This window comes from Amblyraja radiata, chromosome 5 (assembly GCF_010909765.2).
Source record: "Amblyraja radiata isolate CabotCenter1 chromosome 5, sAmbRad1.1.pri, whole genome shotgun sequence".
In the NCBI taxonomy this organism is placed as follows: Eukaryota; Metazoa; Chordata; class Chondrichthyes; order Rajiformes; family Rajidae; genus Amblyraja; species Amblyraja radiata.
Window position 1 is genome coordinate 16026322 of NC_045960.1, and position 18792 is coordinate 16045113.

Below are 18792 nucleotides of genomic sequence, written 5' to 3' on the forward strand. Positions count from 1 at the left end.
TTCTCTATGTCAACAAGACAGGGAGTCGATTGTTGACTTTATAAAGGGAAATACGAGGGAGGGCCTGTGAACGTTTCTTTGTCTAAGGAACGGCAGTAGAGAGAGTCGACAGCTTAATTCCTGGTGATACCTTGAAGAGATATCGGAGGAGAACTTCTTCAAAGTAGGCATACCTTGAAGAGATATCGTTTTGAGATATCACCGGAGGAGAACTTCTTCAAAGTAGGCATACCTTGAAGAGATATCGTTTTGACATATCACCAGAATTCCTGGTGATATGTCCTGGGCCCATCACATTGATGTAATCAAAAATAAAGCTCATCAATGCCTCCACTACCTCAGAAGTTTGAGATTTGGCATCTTGCCAAATACTCTTGAACTTTTACAGAGTATGGGTGAGAAAATACTGCATCATGGCCTGGTTCAGTAACTTGAAATCCCAGGAACGGGGATGGGGTGGGGAGAGAGAGAGAGTGATAGACACTGCACAGTCCATCACATTTACTGACCATGCCTCAAAAAGCTCATATAAAATACCTTGGCCACGCTCATCTCGCTGCTACCATCAGGAAGAAGGTAGAGGAGCCTGAGAACGGTGACCTAATTCACGAACAGCTTCTTCTGAGCAACCATCAAGCTGCTGAAGCACCCTGCACAACCCTAACCACAACCTACCTCAGCAATGACTCACCTGGAACGTTGCAGGACCACAGTTGACCTCTATACTTTGGCCACTACAACATCCCCCCAGGGCTCTCCACTGCTGGTCACTGCATCCATTCCCACAGAACGTGGACAGGCCAAGTTAATGCCACACCTTGCTGCTATCGGCCTTTCACTCTGGCCCCCTGACAACCTCTCCCTCAACATCAGCAAGACATAGGAGCTTGTCATCAACTTCCGGGTGAGGGGAGCACATGTCCCAGTCACCATCAATGGTGCTGAAGTGCAGATGGTTGAGAGCTTTGAGATTCCTGGTGTAAACATCACCAACAATTTGAACTGGAGCGACCACATTGAAGAAACTGCTAAATAAGCACATCAATGCCTCCACTTCTTCAGGAGACTGAGGAAGTTCGGCAAGTCTGCAATCACTCTTGTCAATTTCTCCACATGCACCATAGAAAACATGCATCACAGTTTGAGTAAAGGGCGGTCTCTGGTCAGGATATAATATAAAGGAACTGCAGATGCTGGTTTACAACAGAGATAGACACAGAATGCTGGAGTAACCAGCTGGGTCAGGACCCTGCTTCAAATTGATGGAGTGGTTTTGGGGGGGGGGGGGGGGAGTAAGTAAAAAAAAATAGGACAATGCCTGGCAAGCGATAGGTGGATACATGTGAGGGGGTGATTGGCAAATGGGTGGAGTAAGTGACAAAGGCTAGAGGTGAAAAGGGTGTCAGATAAGGAAAGGAGTAAAATATAAAGCAGGGGAGGGGGAAGTGGAATATGAGGAGCTGTTCCTCCATTTTGCATGTAGCCTCGCTCTGGCAATGGAGGAGGTCCAGGACAGAAAGATCAGTGTGGGAATGGGAAGGGCAGTTAAAATGGTTAGCAACCAGTGAGATCCAGCAGGCCTTGGTGGACCGAGCGCCAGTGTTTGGCAAAACATTCGCCGAGTCATAAGGTCCAAATGAGAGGAGTAGAATTAGGTAATTTGGCTCATCAAGTCTACTCCGCCATTCAATCATGGTTGATCTATCTCACCCTCCTAACCCCATTCTCCTGTATTCTCCCTATAACCTCTGATACCTGTACTAATCGAAAATCTATATCTCTGCCTTAAAAATATCCACTGACTTGCCTTCACAGCCTTCTGTGGCAAAGAATTCCACAGATTCACCACCCTCTGACTAAAGAAGTATCTCCTCATCTCCTTCATAAAAGAACATCCTTTAATTCTGAGGCTATGGCCTCTAGTCCTAGACTCTCCCACTGGTGGAAACATCCTTTCCACATCCACTCTATCCAAGCCTTTCACTATTCTGTATGTTTCAATAAGGTTCACCCCCCCCCTCCCTCCCCTCCCTCCTTCTTCTAAACTCCAGCGAGTACAGGTCCAGTGCTGACAAACGCTCATCATTGGTTAACCTACTCATTCCTAGGATCATTCTTGTAAGCCTCCTCTGGACCCTCTCCAGAGCCAGCACATCCTTCCTCAGATATAGTGCCCAAAATTACTCACAATACTCCAAATACAGCCTTACCAGCGCCTTATAGAGCCTCAACATGACATCCCTGTTTTAGTATACAAGCCCTCTTGAAATAAATGAGTTTGCTTTCTTCCGATTCGACTTACAGATTAATTTCTTAGACAATGGACAATAGGTGCAGGAGTAGGCAATTTAGCCCTTGGAGCCAGCACCACCATTCAATGTGATCATGGCTGATCATCCACAATCGTATTCCTACCTTCTCCCCATATCTCTTGCCACCGCTATCTTTAAGAGCTCTATCTGCAAGAATCCTGCACCAGCACTCCCAAGTCCTTTTGCATCTCTGATTTCTGGATTCTCTCCCCATTTAGAAAATAATCTACGCCTTTATTCCTACTACCAAAATGCATGACTCCACACTTTGCTACACTATATTCCATCTGCTACTTCTCTGCCCACACTCCCTCAACCTGTCCAAGTCCTTCTGCAAAGTCCCTGCTTTCAGAACACTACCTGCCCTTCTACCTATTTTCGTATCATCCGCAAACTTGGTCACAAAGCCTTCAATCCCCTCGTCCAAATCATCAATATACAAGGATAAGAGTAGCGGCCTCAGCACCGACCCCTGCGGAACTTCGTTAGTCTAGTTTCGTCTCGCCACATCGGGAACACTGTATACAGTAGATGAGGTGCATGTGAACCTCAATCTCACATAGAAGGGCTGTTGGAGTTGCTGCATTGCGTCAAGGGAGGAGGTATAAGGGATAGGTGTTCCATCTCCTGCGGTTGTACTGTGGGGAAAAGTACCTGGGGAGGGGGGTGGTTTGGATGGGATGGTATAGAAACATAGAAATTAGGTGCAGGAGTAGGCCATTCGGCCCTTCGAGCCTGCACCGCCATTCAATATGATCATGGCTGATCATCCAACTCAGTATCCTGTACCTGCCTTCTCGCCATACCCTCTGATCCCCTTAGCCACATCTAACTCCCTCTTAAATATAGCCAATGAACTGGCCTCGACTACCCTCTGTGGCAGAGAGTTCCAGAGATTCACCACTCTCTGTGTGAAATAAGTTCTTCTCATCTCGGTTTTAAAGGATTTCCCCCTTATCCTTAAGCTGTGACCCCTTGTCCTGGACTTCCCCAACATCGGGAGCAATGAGTATGAGTATGAAAGGGTTGGTATGAATGAACTAAGGAGCTGCGGAATGAGAGATATGAACTAGACTAGGCTACTGCTTCCCCAAACATCTCTTATCCCCCGTTTGCCCTCGCTGGCCGGTGGGAGAGGGCCGAGACCCTGGGCCCGCGGCTTTTGAGACGGCATGGTGCGGGTCTCCGCCCCGCTGTGGGTCCTGAGGCCAAGAACCGCATCCGGAGAGGGTGCGGTCCCGGATCCTGCAGGCGCCGCAGCGCTGCCGTCTCTTGCAGTCTCTCACCGCGGCGAGAGGAGCCGCATGGAGCCGGGAGAGGGAACACGGCAGGTAGGAGACCGAAGCGAGAGGGGGTGCGTGGAGAGGGAAATAATGGGAGGGATGGATGGAGGTGACCGGCCGGAGGGAGACAGACGGAGGGAGAGGGTTGTCTGTAGAGGAAAGGAGGCTGGCTCCGGAGTTGATTTTCTTCTCTCCCCGACCGCCGGACAGCCCGCGGGGTTCAGGGGCCTGTCCCAGTTCTCCCCCATCCCACTCCCTACCTGTCTCCGGCTTCGGCCAGAGCTTCCCCAGTTTCTCGCTCCTCGCTGGACGTCCGGCCCCGCCCCCTGCTCTTCCCTCTGCGCCCCCCTGTCGGACCCTCTGCTCTTCTCACTCCACCGCGACCCTCCCGCCGTTAAAGGGGAAGGAATGAGTCGACCATGTGGCCATGTAAATTCTCAAGGGTTGTGGGGGTCAGTTCAAGAGAACAAGTGTTGAGATAGAAGATTAGCTCAAGGGGCTGAATGGCTTAGAACTTGGACCAGCAACGAAAGAACGAGCCCTACAGCCCATAGTGTCCGCGCCAAACATGATGCCAAGTTAAATAATCTCTGCCTGCATGTGGTTTATATCCATCCATTGCATATCCATCTGCCTATCTACAAGCCTCTTAAACGCCACTATCGTATCTGCCTCCACCACCACACCCACCAGTGCATTCCAGGCACCCAGTACACTCTCTGTAAAAAATAACTTCCTCTGCACATCTTTAAGTTTTGCCCCTCTCACCTTAAAGTTATATCCTCGACTCTTGACATTTCCACCCTGGGGAAAAAAAGGTTCTGATTAGACTATCAGAACCCCGTCATTTTAAATACTTCTATTGGGTCTCCCCTCAACCTCTGGTGCTCCAAAGAAAACATGACTGATCAACCTCTCCTTGTGGCTAATACTCTCTAATTAATGCAGCATTCTGATAAACCTACACCCTCTCCAAAGCATCCATATTCTTCATGTGATGGGGAAACCAGAACTGAACATTATACTCCAAACATGGGCTAACCAAAATGTTATAAAGTTTTAATAGATCGAGCAGAGCACTGGCAGTTTGGCCCTCCAAGTCTGTGGCAACTGTCAACACAATTTCCATTTACATTCTATAGATTCTATATTGATCACCGTTTATTCTCACCACATTCTTATTAACTCCCCCCCCCTCCCTCCCTGATGTCACCACTCACATTACATGCCAGGGCCAATTAATCCACTGAATTGTACACTCTACCTAAGACCACAAGAACATACAGAGAGTTGTGGATGTTGCCCAGTCCATCACGCAGACCAAACTCCCCACCATCAACTCCATCCACACTTCACACTGAATCGGAAAAGCAAACATAATCAAGGACCACTCATACCCTGGTCATTCCCTCTCCTGTCAGGCAGAAGATATAAAAAGCTGGAAAATACTTACCACCAGATCGAGGAACACCTCTTCCCCTCTGTTAGGATGTACCCCCATCTCCCAATCTCCTCACTGTGGCCCTTGCACTTTCTTTAATCTGCACTTTCTCAGTAGCTGTAACATTATATTCTGCATCCTGTTAGTATATTTAGCATTTTCTGATGTACACATGTACAGTATGATGTGACTGGGTAGCAAGCAAAACCGTATTTTTCATTGTACACGTGTCAATAATAGACCCACCTTCCAAGTAACTGCTGTCCCAGTCTATATGAGAGTGATGCCCTCCTCATCTCCCATTATCACAGCTAAGGCTCCTGCACACCACTGCAGTCCCCCACCAGAATATTGGCCAACCACCCAGCCATCTTCCAAACTTGGCGCCAGACAGGAAATGTTCCTGCACTTACTACTATTTGTTGAGCAGCGGGAACAACACCTCCAGAGCCCCAGGTTCAATTCTGGCCTCTGCCGCTGTTTGCGTGGAGTTTGCATGTTCTTCCTAGAACCACGTAGTTTTCCTCCGTGTGCTCCTGTTTCCTCCCACATCCCAAAGACATGCTCCCTGGTAAAATCCCTCTTAGTTTACACAAGTATCAAAAAAGAGGGAATTGATGGCTTTTGTAGAGAGGAGGGGTAAGAGATGGTAGGGAGAGGGACAATGGGTATCTCTGGGATCTGACATGTTCCTGACTGGGCTTGTACCGAGTTTAAAGTTGCAGAGAGGCCTGGGGGATGGGCGGCGAGATCAGAAGAGCGTGGATGATGGGCGGAGGGCTGTTGGATTTAAAAGGCGGTAATGCCTGACAGGAATGTTGGGAAGAGGCGTAGATAAGCGGGTAGGAATGACATTAGCAACACCAGCAGAGGAGGGAGGGAAAAGTCTGTAATGTTGGCATTCATATTGGAATGGCTCAACTCAAAGTCCTTTAGAAGTTCACATAAACAACATCTGTCTACTAGTGTCCACAGCCAACCCCGGCACCAATCCGTCTCCCTCAAATATCTCCTAGACCTTGTCCTTACTTTTAGATTCCAATACAGCAGATGTCATGTTTGAAATTTCCTGGATTCTGTCTCGTTTTTCCAGATTTTCCAATCTATTCGTGAGCCAAGAGAACTTGGGCAGATTGGCTAAGACATTAGGGTGTACGAGCATCCATTCCTGGGCAATTCAGCGGCTGGGACTTCTCTGTCTTGTGTATTTGCACATTGACTTCATGAGTTCCAGTACTCAGTTCAGCATGAGGTCCCTGGCAGGTGTGACTCAAAGTAATTATTGAACTAATCTTCCATCTCCACATAGAACGGTGAGTCAGATACCGTGACTGGGTGGAGCCATCAAACAACCACACACAAGATGTTGTGTTCAAAAGGGAACTGCAGATGCTGGAATATCGAAGGTACACAAAATTGCTGGGGAAACTCAGCGGGTGCAGCAGCATCTATGGAGCGAACCTGAAGAAGGGTTTCGGCCCGAAACGTCGCCTATTTCCTTCGCTCCATAGATGCTGCTGCACCCGCTGAGTTTCCCCAGCAATTTTGTGTACCTTCACACACAAGATGTTGTTTTGAACAAACATTTGTGCCCCGTCTCCTGATCTCAGCCCTTTACCGTTCATTAGAATAGCCCACTGTTGGCAAGAACCTAACAGAAGCAGGAGTAGAAACAAGGAACTACAGATGCTGGTTTACAATAAAAGAAACAAAGTGCTGGAGTAACTCTGGCAGGCAGGCAGCATCTATGGAGAACATGGATAGAAGTTCTCCTCAAGCCCTCCTAAAGCTAGAGGGTTTAACATTCAGACTGATGCTGCCTGCACCCATCTGCCAATCACCCTTTACCTTATGCTCTGCCCTCTGGTCATGTACTAGTCTGCCAGGGGTGGTGGGGTAGGGGGGGAGGTAAGGTTTCATGCCCTTTGTATACCTCTCAGAATCGTGTGTATCTTTATTCTCTGCCTCACCCGCTACGCAAAAGCAGTCCCAGGGTCTCCGCCCTCTCCTCACAACTGAATCGCTTTGGTCCCAGGTAAGATCCTGGTGAACCTCCTCTGCTCCCTCTCCAGGTCACATATAATATCCTACTTACAGTGAGGCCATCACAACAATATTCCAGCATCATCTTACCAAAATTTCATTATCGTGTTACAGCATTCCTGCTGCTATATTCTATGCTGCCACTTTTATTCTTGAAATTTTCGGCCCAACTTGCACACCACGATGCCCCATCTACACTAGTCCCATTTGCCTGCGTTGGCCCATATCACTCTGAACCTTTCCTATTTATGTACCTGCCAAAATCTCTCTTAAATGTTGTTATATTCCTGCCTCAACTCCCCCCTCTGGTAGCTTGTTCCACATACCCACCGCCATGTCTAATCAGGCATCGTCTTCTGAAAGCAATCAGCTTGTGTGTGGAGCTGCCAGATCAGTGAGCTGTTCAATGTGCACACTGAGCTTGGTGCAATCAGGAACAAACATAGGTATTACAGATGAAATGGCAAGCTGCCATGGAGGAAGGAACAGAATTTCAGCTGCATTTTCACAGGCCCAGAAGGCCACGATGAAGTTTAGGTACAACGCCAACTTTTGATCTAAGTTGTGCAGTTTGGAACTCTGCATACCCAAAGCTCCCACCAATATGGCCACAGAATAGTCACCTCACTTGTCATTAAGCCAAGCATTTAGACATTGACTAGCTTTGTTTGCGCCTGGAAAAGGAGTACAAAGAGATACAAGGAACTGCAGATGATGGAAATTTTAGCAGAAAACAAAATGTGCTTGAGGAACTTAGCGGGTCGGGCAGCATCCGCAGAGGGAATGGATAGATGACATTTCAGGTCAGGAGCCTTCTTCAGACTGATTGGAACAGAGCAGTGGGATTGGGGCAAAGCCTAGCAAGTGATAGGTGGAGGAAAGAACTGCAGATGCTGGTTTAAATCGAAGGTAGACACAAAATGCTAGAGTAACTCAGCGAGACAGGCAGCATCTCTGGAGAGAAGGAATTGGGTGATGTTTCGGGTCGTGACCAATCTTCAGACTGATGTCAGGGGAGTGAGCAGGATAGAGATAGAATGTAGTTGGAGACAGTAAGACTGGTGGGAGAACTGGGACGGGGAGGGGATGGAGAAAGAGGGAAAGCTAGTGCTATTTGAAATTAGAGAAGTCAATGTTCATACCGCTGGGGTGTAAGCTATCCAAGCAAAATATGAGGTGCTGTTCCTCCAATTTGCGCTGGGCCTCACTGCGACAATGGAGGAGGCCCAGCACAGAAAGGTCAGATTGGGAATGGGAGGGGGAGTTAAAGTGCTGAGCAACCGGGAGATCAGGTGGGTTAAGGCGGAATGAATGGAGGTGTTCTGCGAAACGATCGGTAAGTGATAGGTGGATACAGGTGAGGGGGTGGGGGGTTATTGGCAGATGGGTGGAGTAAGTGACAACGGCTGGAGATGAAAGCAGTGTCAGATAAGGAAAGAAGAGGGAGGGATATCGGTGGAAGGAGGGGAAAGAGGGGGAATAAAAGGGAAATGATGGACTCGGGGATGCGAGATGAGCGCACAGAGGAGGGGAAATGGACCAGGGTGATGGTGGAGGGAGGGAGGGTGGGTGGGTGATGGTGAAAGAAAGGTGTGCTCTAGGGGGTGGGGAAAAATGTGAAGGGGGTGGGGGTAATTAAAATTGGAAGGCTGGAACAGGAAAATAATATAGATAATGGCAACACCCTTAAATTCATTGGTGGGAGAATTCAGTGGTCAGGCAGCATCTGGAATATTGGTTGGTTCATTAGTCATGTGTACAGTGGTAAGCCTTTAGTCAAATCATACCATACATGAGTACAATCAAGCCATACACAAGTGCAACAGGAGAAAAATATTGTGTTATAGTGTTACAGCATTGTAGCATTATAGTTATAAAGAAAAAGTGCAAGGGCCGTAATGAGGTTGGTTGGGAGATCGGGACTACACCCTAGCTTATGGGTGGATCGTTCAGTAGTCTGATAACAGCGGGGAAGAAACTCCCTGAATCTGTACGTGCTTTCAGACTCTTGTATCTTCTACCCGACGAAAGAGAGAAGTGGGAATGACTGGGGTGTGAGTGGTTCTTGATTATGTTGGCTGTTTCCTTCCATTGGTGCAGAGGGGAGAAACCTGTCAAGGGGAAGTGAGGGGATGGGTAAAATTAGCAGGTGAGAGGTGTATACAGGTCAGGAGAGGTGATTGACAGATAGTTGGGAGGCTCCATCGCTGTGAAGAAGGGTCCTGACCCATAACATCGCCCCTCCATTCCCTCCACAGATGCTGCTTGACCGGCTGAGTTCCTCCAGCGCTTTGTTTTTTTTTGCTTAAGATTCTAGTCTCTCGTGTCTTCTCATTGGTTAACTCCCTTGTAGCAGACACCTGGTCAGCTTTACTTTGACCTTTGTTTGAGAGCCCTGTATAATCCTTTGTTGTTGGGGCTAGAGATCATTTGAATTAACCAAAGTATGGCCTTTGCCACAGGGTTGCTATAGTCCAATGCTCAAATAGCGCTATGGTAATGACTGTTCTTTCACTACTCTACAAACATACTGTAGTGCCTGATCCTCCTCTTTGCAAGCAGGTACCACTGTTCTGTACTATTTGGAAACACTCCAAGTATGTGGCGATTATATTTCACCTGAACCAGTTGATCAAGGTTTTGTTTAGCATGCCAGCATTCATTACATACCCCTATTTGGAGTCCTGGTAACATCCTCACACATTTTCTCTGCACTCTTAAAAAGCCACAAAATTCTGGAGTAACTCAACGGGTTAGACAGCATTTCTGGAATACAAGCAACGTTTTGGGTTGAAGAAGGGTCCCGACCTGAGATGTTGCCTATCTATGTTCTCCAGAAATGTAGCCTGACCGGATGAGTTACTCCAGAACTTTGTGTCTTTTTCTGTAAAGCAGCATTTCAGTTCTTGTGTCTGCATTTCTCTGCACTCTTGTGAGCTTAATGACTTATTTGCTGCAGCAGGGTGACCAAAACTGAACACAGTACTCCAAGTGCAGCCTCATCAACATCTTGTACAGCTGTAACATAACATCCCCACTTCTGTGCTCAATAAAAGACACAAAGTGCTGCAGTAACTCAGCTGGTCAGGCAGCATCTCTGGTGAACTTTGGTAGGCATTGTTTCATGTCAGGACCCTTCGCCTGCCTTTGTTTGTGTCTTTTTGTAAACCAGCATCAGCAGTTCTTTGTTTCTACACTCAATACCCTGACTGATGGCCAACTTGCTTGCCTTCATCACTTGGGGCACTGAGTATAAGGGAGCCATGTTGCAGCTTTGTAGGACTTTGGTTACAATGCGTGGCCAGGGGCACTCTCCCCTTCACCCGCGTGCTGTAGGCGGGGCAGCGGCTGTGCGGAGCCCTCTCACTGCTCCCTTGTCTGTCAGGTGGAGGGAGGCCCTTATCTGACGTCAGCTGCCGTCCGAGTGGACACGGGCAGGGAAGAGCCCCGGAGACTTCTTTACTTTACCAGCGGAGAGACCATGGGCGATAGCAGCGAAGAGGAGGAGAAGGAGGAGCCGGAGAAGACAGTCGAGCCTGTGAGAGCCCAGTGTCACTGGTGGTCACCGTCCCACCTCACAGCCCACACCTGCCGTGGGTCTTCCCGGCATCACCCACACCTGCTGGCATCACCCGCGTCTGCCTGGCATCAGCCACATCTGTCCAGCCACCTACACATTTGTCCACCATCACCTACCTCTCGCCGTAACCTCAAATCTGTCCAGCTGTCTCCATATTTCTCAGCATCTCCCACTTTGTCTAGTGTCCTGCATATCTGGCCCAACACTGTTTGTCTGAAGAAGGGTCTCGACCCGAACGTCACCCATTCCTTCTCTCCAGAGATGCTGCCTGTCCCACTGAGTTACTCCAGCTTTTTGTGTCTATCTTCAGTTAAAACCAGCATCTGCAGTTCCTTCCTACACCAACACTGTATTTGGTTGGCACCCTCGCATTCTGCACATGTGGCTGCAGACCCAGACATCTGTTTGACATCCTGCATTTCTAGCCAGCTTCCTACACATCTGACCAGCATTCCCACATCGAGCCAGCTTCCTGCACATCTGCTCACACCCTCATACCTGCTCAACATCACCATCATCTGGCCAGCGTTCTGGATATCTGGCTATCCCACCCAATCCCCATTTCCCTTTCAAACTACCCATGTTCTCCGCATTTTTCCCTCTGATCTAATCATCTCCCACATACTTTTCCTGGGTCTCTGCCACAATCTCCACTTATTCCCTCACCGTCTCCTCACAGCTCCACCAGATTCCCTCACTCACACAATCCTCGTGTATACACTCCTGGGGATATCCCCACAGGGTCACTCTGTGTGGGAGGAGGGGCGGGGAAGGGGGGAAAAATCAGTGGGAGGAAGGGTGGGCCAGTGGGAGAGGGGCTTCAGTGTGGGAGGGGAATGGATTAGTGAGGGAGGGGGAATTGCTGGGGGAGAGGGAGTCAGTAGAGAGGGATGGGTGGATAAGTGGGGGAGAGAGGTATTGTCAAGGGAGGGGAAGATCAGTGGAGTGGATGTCAGTGGGACACGAGTAGGAGGTTCGTAGGTGAGGTGGGTCTGTAGGAGTGGGGGACAGGGCTGTTGTGGAGGATAGGTGGGTTAGTGGGGTAGAGGGGTGGGGTGAGGGGGATTCATTGGGTGGGGCAGGTCCGTAGGATGGGGTTCAATGGGAGATGGTGGGTTGGTGGAGGGGCTTCATTGGGGATTGGTTAGTGGGTCTCGATGAGTAACAGGAATGAGTCTGTGAAGGATGGGTCTCGGTGGAGAAGTAGGGTGGGTCTGTAGGGAGAGGGGTTCGTTGAGGGGATGGTTCTGTGGGGAGAGGTGTTGGTGGGGGAGCGGGATGTTTCTGCGGGAGAGGGGTCTCAGTGGGGAAGAGAGGTGCTGTCCATACACTCTCTGACACAGCTCAGCAGGAACTGATGATGAACAGTCCAATGCTTAGATGAGGGACTGGGGGGCGGAGCTGGGCTGGGGTGTAGGTGGGACTTGGCAAGGTTAGGATGAGAGCAGGAATCTAACGGCCATCGATTACCTTCCAGTCCACTCTCCCATGGGGACACTACCTGTGGTTCTGGGCAACGTACCTTGCAAGAAGATCCTTGTTGAGTGAGTATTAAACAGGTGCAAGGAGCTGGTCAGAGAACCGTTAACCAGGGAACCATGAACTAGCTAACCAGTTCACTAACTAGCCGGTTATCTGAAAGAAGTAGAATCTAGCACATGCTTGGTAAATGTAGCAATGGATGGGAGCAGGGGAGGGGAAAGGGGTTCTGGGGAGACAGATTGTGAGGAAAGGAACACTCAAACATCTCAAGAGAGAGTCAAGAGTCAAGTCAAGAGAGTTTATTGTCATGTGTCCCAGATAGGACAATGAAATTCTTGCATGCTGGAGCACAACAGAGTATTGTAAGCATAAATACAGAACAGATCAGTGTGTCTATATAGCATAGACCATATATATATACATAAATAAGCAGATAAAGTGCAATAGGCTATGGGGCAGAAGCTGTTCCTGAACCTGGATGTACCAGATTTCAGGCTCCTCTACCGTCTGCCTGATAGCAGCGGAGAGATGAGTGTGTGGCCAGGATGGTGTGGGTCCTTGATGATGTTGGCAGCCTTTTTGAGGCAGCAACTGCGACAGATTTCTTCGATGGTGGGGAGGACAGAGCCGATAATGGACTGGGCAGTGGTCACAACTTTCTGCACTCTTTTCGCTCCTGGACGCTCAAGTTGCCGAACCAAGCCACGATGCAACCGGTCAGCATGCTCTCTACTGTACATCTGTAGAAGTTCGAGAGAGTCCTCTTTGACATACCGACTCTCCGTAATCTTCTCAGGAAGTAGAGGAGCTGATGTGCTTTCTTTATAATTGCATCAGTGTGTTGGGACGAGGAAAGATCTTCGGAAATATGCACGCCCAGGAATTTGAAGTTCTTGACCCTTTCCACCATCGTCCCATTGATATAAACGGGATTGTGGGTCCCTATCCTACCCCTTCCAAAGTCCACAATCAATTCCTTGGTTATGCTGGTGCTGAGAGCCAGGTTATTGTGCTGGCACCATTTGGTGCATCGGTCAATCTCACTTCTATACTCTGACTCATCACCATCAGTGATTCGTCCCACAACAGTGGTGTCGTCGGTGAACTTGGTGATGGAGTTCGCACTATGTCCAGCTACACAGTCATGAGTATAGAGTGAGTACAGCAGTGAGTGAGGGAGCTGTACGCCTTAAGGTGCTCCCGTGCTGATTGTTATCGAGGATGACACATTTCCACCAATGCAGACAGACTGTGGTATGTGGATGAGGAAGTCGAGGATCCAATTGCAGAGGGATGTGCAGAGACCCAGATCTGAGAGCTTGGTAACCAGCTTGGAGGGGATGATGGTGTTAAATGCCGAGCTGTAGTCAATGAATAACAGCCTGACATATGAGTTTTTGTTGTCCAAGTGGTCCAGAGCGGAGTGGAGAGCCAGTGAGATCACATCCACCGTTGATCTGTTGTGGCGGTAAGCGAACTGCAGTGGGTCAAGGTTCTTGTCGAGGTAGGAGTTGATGTGCGCCATAATCAACCTTTCAAAGCACTTCATCACCACAGACATTAGTGCTACTAATCGATAGTCGTTGAGGCACATCACCTTGCTCTTTTTGGGCACCGGTATTATTGATGCCCTTTTAAAGCAGGTGGGAACCTCAGACCTCAGAAGTGAGAGATTGAAAATATCCGTGAAAACTCCAGCCAGTTGGTCCGCACAGGTTTTTAGCACATGGCCGGGTATACCATCAGGTCCAGGCGCTTTCCGAGGGTTCACCCCCCTGAAGGATCTTCTGATGTTGGCCTCTGTGATTGTGACTGAAATACCATCACGGTGAATGGGGGCTCGGGAAAGCACATCAATGTTCTCCCTATCAAAGCGTGCGTAAAATGCATTGAGCTCATCAGGGAGTGATGCTTTGCTGACAATTGAGCTGATTTCGCCTTGCAGGAGGTGATGGCATTCAAGCCCTGCCACAGTTGCTGAACATCCGTCTCATCCTCCAGCTTGGAGCAGGACCCTTTTGGCCTTTTTGATGCCCTTACCAAGGTCGTATCTGGACTTCTTGTAGACCTCTGTATCTCCAGACCTGAATGCCCGGGATCTGTACTTCAGAAGAGTGCGGATCTCCTGGTTCATCCAAGGTTCATCCTGGTTCGTCCAAGGCTTCTGGTTGGGAAACACTCGGAAGGTTTTTGTTGGGATGCAGTCCTCCACACATTTCATTATGAAGTCTGTAACGACTGTGGCGTATTCATTCAGGTCCATTGCCGAGTCCCTGAACATTGCCCAGTCTACAGACTTAAGACAGTCCTGGAGTTGTTCCTCTGCCCCCCACCCCCCCCCTCCCCTCCCCGACCAGCTCTGTGCAGTCCTCACCTCCGGGGGTGTGCTCTTCAATTGCTGCCTGTAGGCAGGAAGCAGCAGCAGCAGTATGGTCGGATTTACCGAAGTGAGGGCGAGGGATAGAGCGCTAGGCGTCTTTGATGGTCGTGTAGCAGTGGTCAAGGGCGTTTGATCCTCTGGTGCTGCAGGAAACATATTGGTGGAAGTTAGGGAGCGATTTCTTCAGGTTGGCTTTGTTGAAGTCCCCGGCTATGGTGGTAAATGCCTCGGGGTAAGCCGTCTGGTGCTTGTTAAACACGCCGTGCAGCTCCCCCAGTGCCAGATGGACATCAGCCTGGGGTGGGATGTAGACTGCGGTCAGGATGATGGAGGTGAATTCCCTCGGTAGGTAGAAGGGACAGCACTTTGCAGCCAGGTGTTCCACATGTGGAGAGCAGGAGTTGGATAGGACTGCCTTGACAGTGCACCACACAGAGTTGACCATGAGGCAGACGCCCCCTCCTCTTCCTTTCCCAGATGCCAGTGTACAGTCCATGCGATGGCACTGCAGAGTCTGGGGAGCTGGGGATGAGCTATGTCTTTGTGAAACAGAACACAGAGCATTCCCTCAGCTCCCTTTGGTAAAGCAGCCTTGCCCTTAAGTCCTCCACTTTGTTTTCAAGGGACTGTACATTGGCCAGTAGGATGGTAGGGAGAGGGGGTCGAAGTCCCCTGCGCTTCAGTCTGACCTGAAGTCCTGCCCGTCGGCCTCGTTTCTGGACACAATGGACGCCTCTCCGTTGTTTCCAGGTACTGTTTTTACTGTACCTGCTGTTTCTGCGAACCTGTGCTGGAATGGGGATTCCCTTGCAGACAGCAGCTCCAGCTCCGTTGCCATCGGGGATTCCCTCACAGTCGGCAGCTGCAGCTCCGTTGCTCCTGGGAGATCGGCTTCGGAGGTCTTCCCGGTGTTTCCAGGTACAGTACCTGTGATCCTCAGTCGGGTCGGGTGTTCTCCAGCTATCGAGGGATCGTTGACAGTCGGGGGCTCCCACAGCTGCGGTTGAAGCTTCTGTTGAGCTGCTGGCAAAATGTCGCCACAGATAGGCGCCATCTTAAAACACGCCCCTGAACCACTCCCTCTGCAACGCCTTGGTTCACTTATCCCTTACATCCCCCTCTCCAGGTATATACCCTGCCACCTGTCCTACCTTCTTCTGTATTGTCTGGCTTGCTGGGCATGCGTTTGATTATACAACCTCACAACACTGTACAACTACACACTGACCATGCAACATCACACAGACTATTACTGTCACGTGTAGCACGGTGCCTTCCAGTCCACTCTCCCATGGGGACATGACCTGTGGTCCTGGACAACATACCTTGCCAGAAGATCCTTGTTGAGTGAGTATTGCATGGGGGCTAGTAGCTCCGCCACGGTGGGGCAGAGGTAGAGTTGCTGCCTTACAGCGCCAGAGACCTGGGTTCGATCCTGACTACAGGTACTGTCTGTATGGATTTTGTACATTCTCCCAGTGAACTGCATGGGTTTTTCCCTGGAGCTCAGGTTTCCTCCCACGTTCCAAAGACAAACAGGTTTGTAGGTTAATTGTCTTGGTAAAATTGTAAGTTGTCCCTAGTGTGTGTGGAATAATGTGTTAATGTGAGGGGATTGCTGGTCGACGTGGACACGGTGTGCCGATGGGCCTGTTTCCACACTGTGTCTCTAAACTAAAACTAAAGATGCAGTGAAAAACTTTCTTTGCGTGCTATCCTGTCAAAATATGCATGAGTGCAATCAAATCACACAAGTACAAGAGGTCGAAAGGAGAAAAATACCAGAGTGTTACAGCATTATAGCATTACAGTTACAGAGAAAGTGCAGTTTAAAAAAGTGCAAGGGGAACAGTGAGGTAGGTTGGGAGATGACTACATCCTTGCTTATGGGAGGAGCATTCAGTAGTCTGATAACAGGGGGAAGAAGTTGTTCATGAGTCTGGATGTACGTGCTTGCAAGCATTTTGAGCATTAGCTAATTCCGCAGAGATTGGCAATGCCCCCCATTACTGTGCCCTATGTTGACAAACAGTGGGGAGGGGCTGGTGCTATGACTTGTATTTCTCTGACATTTTGCTGTTTCCTTTCCCCCAGCATGTGACTTTCTCGGTGGGAAACTGGCCGACCTGTTGGGGCTGACCACACCCAAGTACCAGTATGCAGTTGATGAATACTTCAGTGTTCAAGACCAGGTCTCTGACACGTCTATGAATATACGGTGTTGTATTTTATGTAGGCAACGTGCAATTATCAGGTTATTGATGGAATGCAGCAAATATTTTACACCAATGTGTGTCAAGTGACCAACAGGGTATCCAACATGATTTCATACTAATTTTACAATTTTCTATAAGTGAACAAAATGTTCTTTGATTCTGATAATTGTAAACATAGTTCAATCATTTAACACCAACAAAGCATGTTCCAGGCACCCACCACCCTGTGTAAAAGAAAACTTGCCCCGCGCATCTCCTTTAAACTTTGCCACTCTGACTTTAAAGCTATGCCCTCTAATATTTTACATTTCCACGCTGGGAAAAAGGTTCTGACTGTATACCCTAACCATGCCTCGCATAATTCTATATTCTGGAACTTCCCCTTTGCCCTACTAATAGTACTTGAGTTTGATTTGTTTGTATCTATGTATGGTACATAATCTGTTTGGATAGCATGCAAAACAAAGCTTTTCACTGTACTTTGGTACACATGACAATAATAAACCTAAACCTAAACTTTTATCAGGTCTTCCCTCAACTGAGAACTGGGAATAATGGGATAAGTAAGGGAGGGCAGGGAAGGGGAGCATACACACCAGTCATAGACTGTGGACCCTCAACTCCGTCGTTGAGTAACATCATGGCCTATCTTTTTTTTATCTCAACTCCACTTTCCTCTTAATACCCAGGTCCCTTTGAACTCCTAACAAATACTTTCAGCGATGGGTCTCCATAACCTCCCAGGAAGCCCAAAGGTTCACCACCTTGGGGAAAAAAGTCATCTCTGTTCTGTATGGCTGACCCCTTTTTGTGAGGCTGGGTCCCATGTTTCTAGACCCCTCCCAGCCAGGAGAAACATCCTCTCCTTGAGAGTAGGAGAGAAGAGGTATGGGAGGGGATGCCCGGGTGGTTACGTGGAACATAGAACAGTACAACACAGGACCAGGCCCTTCGGCCCACAATGTCTGTGCCGAACATGATGCAAAGTCAACTCTTATTTGCCTGCACATGATCCATTTAAAAATGTTTCTCTCTGCCTCTCCAGGATTTAAAGTCACTGCTCTTTACTTCCAGGAAGAAGATGAAGACGGAGAAGAAGTCACAGAAATGGAGGAGATGGAATTCAATGAGAGGAGGCATCTGCCGATTCAGAAGCCTGAATATGGGACAGCAGAGGATCCAGGAATCCACAGCGGGGCTGAGACCAAGCACCAGGTTTCGTACACTAATGAAGTGCTGCGAGACAGTGGAGATGCGGACAACTAACCCCATCCATTGCCGCCCCTCCTTGTGTATAATCCCTTCCCCTGTCGATTGTTGTAACTGTTCGCAAGACAAACTGAGGCTCAAAGTGTCCTCTAGTTGTTCCTCCACTCCCACAAGGGGCGATGTCACCAGCTGGCCCTTCATCTCCTAGAACCAGCCTGCAATTGGGTTGGGCCGTCACCTCTTGGTTTAATCTAAGCCATTGACCCAAAATGTGAGCTCAGTCTCTCTCCTCCCAGATGCTGTCTGACCTACTGTGCATTTCCAATGTTCATGTTTTGGAATTTCAGCATATGTAGTTTTTAGTGACTAAGCTATTATATCAATGGTTCTGAGGATACATAATTCAAATCTCACCACAGCAACTTAGTCATTAAATATGGAATTTTAAGTATCGGTATGGTGACCATGCCTATCTAAGCTGGTCCCACCAGTCGTCTTTGGCCCATATCCTTTTAAATCTTCCCTATTCATGTACCTGTCCAAATGTCTTTTAAATGCCGTTATAGTACCTGCCTCAACTACCTCCTCTGGCAGCTTGTTCCATATACCCACCAACCTCTGTGAGAAAGTTCCCCTTCAGATTCCTGTTAAATGTTTCCCCTCACATTAAATCCATGTCCTCTAGTTTTAGACTCCACTACCCTAGAAAAAAAACTCTATGCATTCACTATGCCCCTCATGATTTTATACAACTCTTATAGACAATAGGTGCAGGAGTAGGCCATTCGGCCCTTCAAGTCAGCACCGCCATTCAATGTGATCATGGCTGATCATCCACAATCAGTA

At 48.7% G+C, this 18792-nt stretch overlaps 1 protein-coding gene across 1 annotated transcript; it reads left to right on the forward strand.

Annotated features, from left to right (window-relative positions):
• Window positions 1-3483: 3483 nt before the first annotated feature.
• On the forward strand, window positions 3484-18397 carry LOC116973024 (protein FAM177B-like). The gene is made up of 5 exons (XM_033020660.1): window positions 3484-3643; window positions 10465-10617; window positions 12137-12203; window positions 16616-16713; window positions 17812-18397. The coding sequence occupies exons 1-5, from the start codon at window positions 3485-3487 to the stop codon at window positions 18001-18003; spliced, it is 669 nt and encodes a 222-aa protein (XP_032876551.1). The 5' UTR covers window position 3484; the 3' UTR covers window positions 18004-18397.
• Window positions 18398-18792: the final 395 nt, after the last annotated feature.